This window comes from Clupea harengus, chromosome 17, assembly GCF_900700415.2.
Source record: "Clupea harengus chromosome 17, Ch_v2.0.2, whole genome shotgun sequence".
NCBI classification, from domain to species: Eukaryota; Metazoa; Chordata; class Actinopteri; order Clupeiformes; family Clupeidae; genus Clupea; species Clupea harengus.
Window position 1 is genome coordinate 19,251,396 of NC_045168.1, and position 5,000 is coordinate 19,256,395.

General features: G+C 45.2%; 1 protein-coding gene across 1 annotated transcript in view; it reads left to right on the top strand.

Moving 5' to 3' along the window:
* The first annotated feature begins 2,035 nt into the window (after positions 1 to 2,035).
* zeb1b (zinc finger E-box binding homeobox 1b) overlaps positions 2,036 to 5,000 on the top strand; it is a 52,057-nt gene continuing 49,092 nt past the window's right edge. Inside the window, exon 1 of the mRNA XM_031583614.2 lies at positions 2,036 to 2,199. Coding sequence (XP_031439474.1) covers positions 2,142 to 2,199 — 58 coding nt within the window. The 5' untranslated portion in view covers positions 2,036 to 2,141. The remainder of the gene's footprint in view (positions 2,200 to 5,000) is intronic.

Sequence of the window (5,000 nt, forward strand, 5' to 3'; positions counted from 1 at the left end):
GTCTGTAGGTCTATGAAGGTTTGAATCCAGGTCTGTAGGTCTATGAATGCTTGAATCCAGTTCTATAGGACTATAGGTCTACGAATGTTTGACTCCAGGTCTGTAGGTCTATGAATGCTTTAATCCAGTTCTATAGGTCTGTAGGTCTATGAATGCTTGAATCCAGGTCTAAAGGTCTATATGTCACAACTGCATGGTTGAGCCCTAATAAGGGCACGACATCACTACATTTCCTCTTTTGCCATCCATGTTCTCTGTTTTTCAGCACCTGGTACAAAGTGGTTGACAACAACTATTCTTGGTGAGCCATCTGAAACTTTTAAAATATGTAGCTGTTACTCCATGTTGGCCCATGGTCTTTTCAACTGATAACCACAGTTAAAAGAATACTGTAAAAGGAGTTATCTTCTATACATTTAATGAAGAGATTACTATTGGTCAGCCTCTTTCGTGGTCATCACAGTGTGTGTTCATGAGAGCTACTCATGCAAGTGCCGTTTAGCTGATTGAGCAAAGTTGCATGATGAACCTGATATTTTTTTTATTTTTACCCAACAGAGATTCATAAAGTGTGCATTGCATTGCGTGTTAGCTGTCTGTATATATCAGTAACTGTGACACAGATGTTGCTGTCCCACAAATACAGCCTAAACATGTGTGTGCGGTTGTTTGTGTGTGTGTGTGGGGGGGGGGGGGGCATGCTGTGGCAGGATCATTCAAGTGGAACAGCATGCTTGGTAGGCAGAAATGCCAAGCACTGAACATCACGTTAATGAGACACATTCCAAACTAAAGAGAAATGAACACATTTAATATGTCTTCCACTACTCACAATGACAGAATGTAGAAATGTTGTTCTCCAATGGTGATTGTTGTGTGTGGAGATGAGGGGTGACTAATACCCTCACCTCCAGTGTTAGGGGGGGGGCATGTTCCCACACCCCCACCCCAGCCAAACCTTTGCCTATGATGGAGAGTTCACACAGAGGTGAGGACAGACAGGAACACACACACACACACACACACACACACACATGTATGCAGCATCAGTCACCTGTGATGATAGAATATACACAAACAATCCTTTGATGGGTGAAAGCTGCTGTTTCTCATTTCAATGCAGAATAACAACATTCATCATTTAAAAAGTGCTGATGAAAGATTTAACATTAGGACCCGCCTGGGGAAAAAAACAACAAAATAACTGTCAGACGCAGCTCATAATGCAGTCACAGACTGCAGCCATATCACAAGCATTACCTAAACATCATTCCAAACCAACACATACAGTATATATACAGAGTATAAGCCTACAGAGGTCATGGTAAAAGCAGGTAATTGCTCTATGCCTAACACACAGACAAAGCCGACAGAGATCATTTACAACACAGATCACAGATATAGCCCTAAAGAAACATCTGGTAATAAAAAAAACTCATTATATCAACCAGCATGTCAACAGACACACAGACCCATGCACTCATTGAGAGTGATATGTTTTGAAAGGTCTTGAGATGAATGACAGATCTATAGGTTGTACCCCTATGCCACACATGTGTTTGCACATTTTTAAATATAATGTATAGCATAAGTTATGCAGAGAAGGTGTAGCTAGTCAGGTGTGAGTAGTGCTCCTCCTTTTTTTTAATTGCCCAGTATTTTTTCCATCATGTCAAGCAAAAAGGTAAGAAGTATACAAATACACAATTCATTATAAAGTGGTGACTATTATGTTCTAATGAATGATTGTGCTACTAATATATTAGAGTAGCCAATGGACATCAACGTATAGCCCACCTCTATGCCCTCTTGTCGCTCAAAATTCCCCACTGAATATCATCAGGTTGTCTCCGCGCGCGACCCCGCATTGAGAGGAGGGTCGCCACCGCGTGCGCGAGCGACAGGCAGCAACAGAACCGCGTGCGCCTACTAGGCGGAGGGAGAGAGTGGTGATCTCGAGAGGGGCGGGCACTGGGCTGAAGAGGTGTAATCTGCAGCCAGAAGGTAATGTCGTAAAGCGGAGTGTCGTAAACCAGGTGCAGGGAGGGGAGGTGGAGGGAGGGAGAGCGGGAGGGGAGGGGAGGTGTGGGGGCGAGAGAGGAGGTGACTCTCCGGCAGCATTTCCACCGAGCGAAAGGATCATGGCGGATGGCCCCAGGTGTAAGCGCAGAAAGCAGGCGAATCCGCGGAGGACAAGCGGTGAGTAAAAGCGCTCGCCGGAGTGGACCGTGTTCTGGGTTGCTCGGCCACCGAGTTTTGACTGACGGTGGGACTTGGCAAATTTGTTTTTTAGTCGCTAAAAGTGCTGGAAAGTCGCGAGGAAAGCGCTGTGGAACAGCTCCTATGTGGTGTACCGTTATACCTGGCTCGCGACTCCCCCTCCGCCTAGCGGTTCAGTGCACCGTGAACCGTTATATGCACCCAGTCCCATGCACGGGAGAAGCGCTTTTGTCTCCTCCTTGTCTTCTCTTCACTCACTTTTCTCCTGATTTGAATGTTTTAAGCTTTAAGTGAACTTGGGGAGTGACCCTTTGGATTCAGTCGGACAATTTCGACTGATTTTCCCCATCGTGTTTGACCGAAATGAAACTTACTTGCTTGTCCGATTTACCTGCCTGCTTTTCTACGGAATGTCATATTCCTGCCGAACCTGTGTTAGTGTGTGCTGTCGCTATGATGTCTCAACAACTTAATTGTTTCTGATTCCTAAGATGATGTTTCAGTGTTGATATAAGCTGAAATGTTGATTTAGACTCTGGTGCCTGTCTCGTAGCTTGGGCTAGCGAGCTAGCGAGGCACTGTTGCAGCACGAGTGTGCTTCACAATTTCAGAATGGTCGAACAATATTTTTCTGAAAGAATATGTTTGCATATGCTTTTCGATTAACTACTACATTGCTGTATATCCAAGTCAACTACTTTCAAGTGCTTTGGGAGCTACTTTTTGAAAACGTTGAACTGTTTTGGACGGCGTGTTCGTGGAATAATATTGTTGTAGTGCATCGTGAGAAGGGTTGACATAAGTGGAGCTGTTTTGTCATTGACTTTTTATATCTCTTGCTTGGTAAGAAGTTGAGGTGAAACAAGGGTGTGTACTGGCTGTGGCTCGCTCTTCGTTGCCGGAGCTGGAATATAGCTAGTCTGGGGCTAAAACACACGCACTCGCACACAGACACATACATACACACACGCACACACACTACCTGCTCGGGGCGCGGAGGAGAGGGAATGGAATCTCGAGAGCCGAGAGCACAGCTGCCACGGACTATATAAGGCATGCCTACATCCAACGGGACACAGGACCACGAGCTATCAGTAGGGTTTGTGAGCCTGGGGCTTGCAAATACATGGATCTTATCCATCATTCGGACAATGTTGTTGAGTGCCAAAATCTCTCGTGCATATTTCCTTTACTTTTGCTTTTGTTTATTCGGCTGTTGTTTACCGGACTGCTCTGTAGCCTACGCCGGGGCGGACAACTGCGCTAGCCACGTTTAGGGCGGACAGGAGCGCGTGGGGATGTGGCTTGCTTGTGTCTGCGGGACTGTCGGGAAGTTGTGCAGGTCGCTGGCTCTTAAGACTGTGACAGTTGAGCGGTTTCACTGTAAATTGAATGACCATTGCCTAGTGCGATTATTTTTGTGTATTCTATTTGTGTTAGTTTTTATATAGATTGGTTAAGTTTGTTTGTCTACACAGGCTATTTGGCTCTCAAGCCTTCAGTATGTGTGGGTTTTTAGTCTAGTAGGCGGGGTATATGGCTGGTAACGATTTGTAACATCACCTAAAAGGTTTTTTACCTCAGAATACATTTTCCGAATTATTAATCCACGAACGGTAGCAGATTATTTGTATTAACTAGATTATTTCCCACTCGTCTCGGAGTGTTCCCAGACACCTTTATTTCCTCGCACTGACGACATGCGTGCGCAGTGTATTTCGCGCGTTGGAGCCTCGCCGCGGAGCGAACCTGTAAACATGTTTACCTGATCGGGTGGTTTACTGCAACAAAAATCATCTGTTGTGATAAATCTGCAGATCAGATTAGTCGGAATTCGAGTCGACGGATTCGTTGAAAAAAAATCTCCGCCACTGGAGCTCGCGCAGACTGTTGAAGGCAGAAGGAAACGCGCTTTCCACACGCTGCAGCAAATGTCAACTTGTGCAGGTAGAAAAAAGATGGAGTTTTAGTTTGTTGACGGAGGCAAATCGGCGTTTGATTATGCTTCTAGGGTGAAGGATAGAAATATTCACTTTGTTGTTTTTAGTTCTATTTTGTTCTGATATTTGTTTTCTTTGAAGTCGTTTGGTTGTGTTGCGGTTTAATGTGAATTTACAGAATCGTCGTAAAGGTGTCAGGCAGCTTCCTCACGCTGCAGAGGAGGAGAGAAGATTTCTAAGGTGATGTGTGATGGGGGAGCTTGTGACATGGTACAAACGTTCAAGAGAAGAGCTTTAAGGATCGGTTTGGTTTGTGATATATGACTCGCGTGGGCTCAGAACTGCGGGTGGGTCGGAATGGCGGCTCGCGCTGCACTGCAGGTAGTGATGATGCACGAGACGCACCTGGTTGAGAGGTAACACCCATGGAAGAGATTTAACGCTGCCCTTTCAATGAAAATTAACGTCTCTGTTTTTAAAATATAGACCATGCAAAACGGGCTAATTGCGTTTATCTTATAGGTACGTACTCTAGGCTACTGGTTTTAATGCGTGCAGAAAAAAATATTGTTCTTTCTCATCACCTTTCTCAAAGGCGCGTAATAAGCCTATAACGTTGTGATACAAATGTTGACGTGATTTTTGTAATAGTTTAGTATAATACTGAAAAATTAGTGAGATTTTCCTCATGGAGTTGTGATGTTATAACGAACGGACAAACGTGGGGTTGAAGGGTGGGGGTCTCTGGCCACCTCCTTGCCCGTCAAGATGTGATGCCCGTCAAGTCTCAGTGCGGCGACGTCATTAGCGCGCCTCCCTCCCTCCCCCATGCGGTCTGAT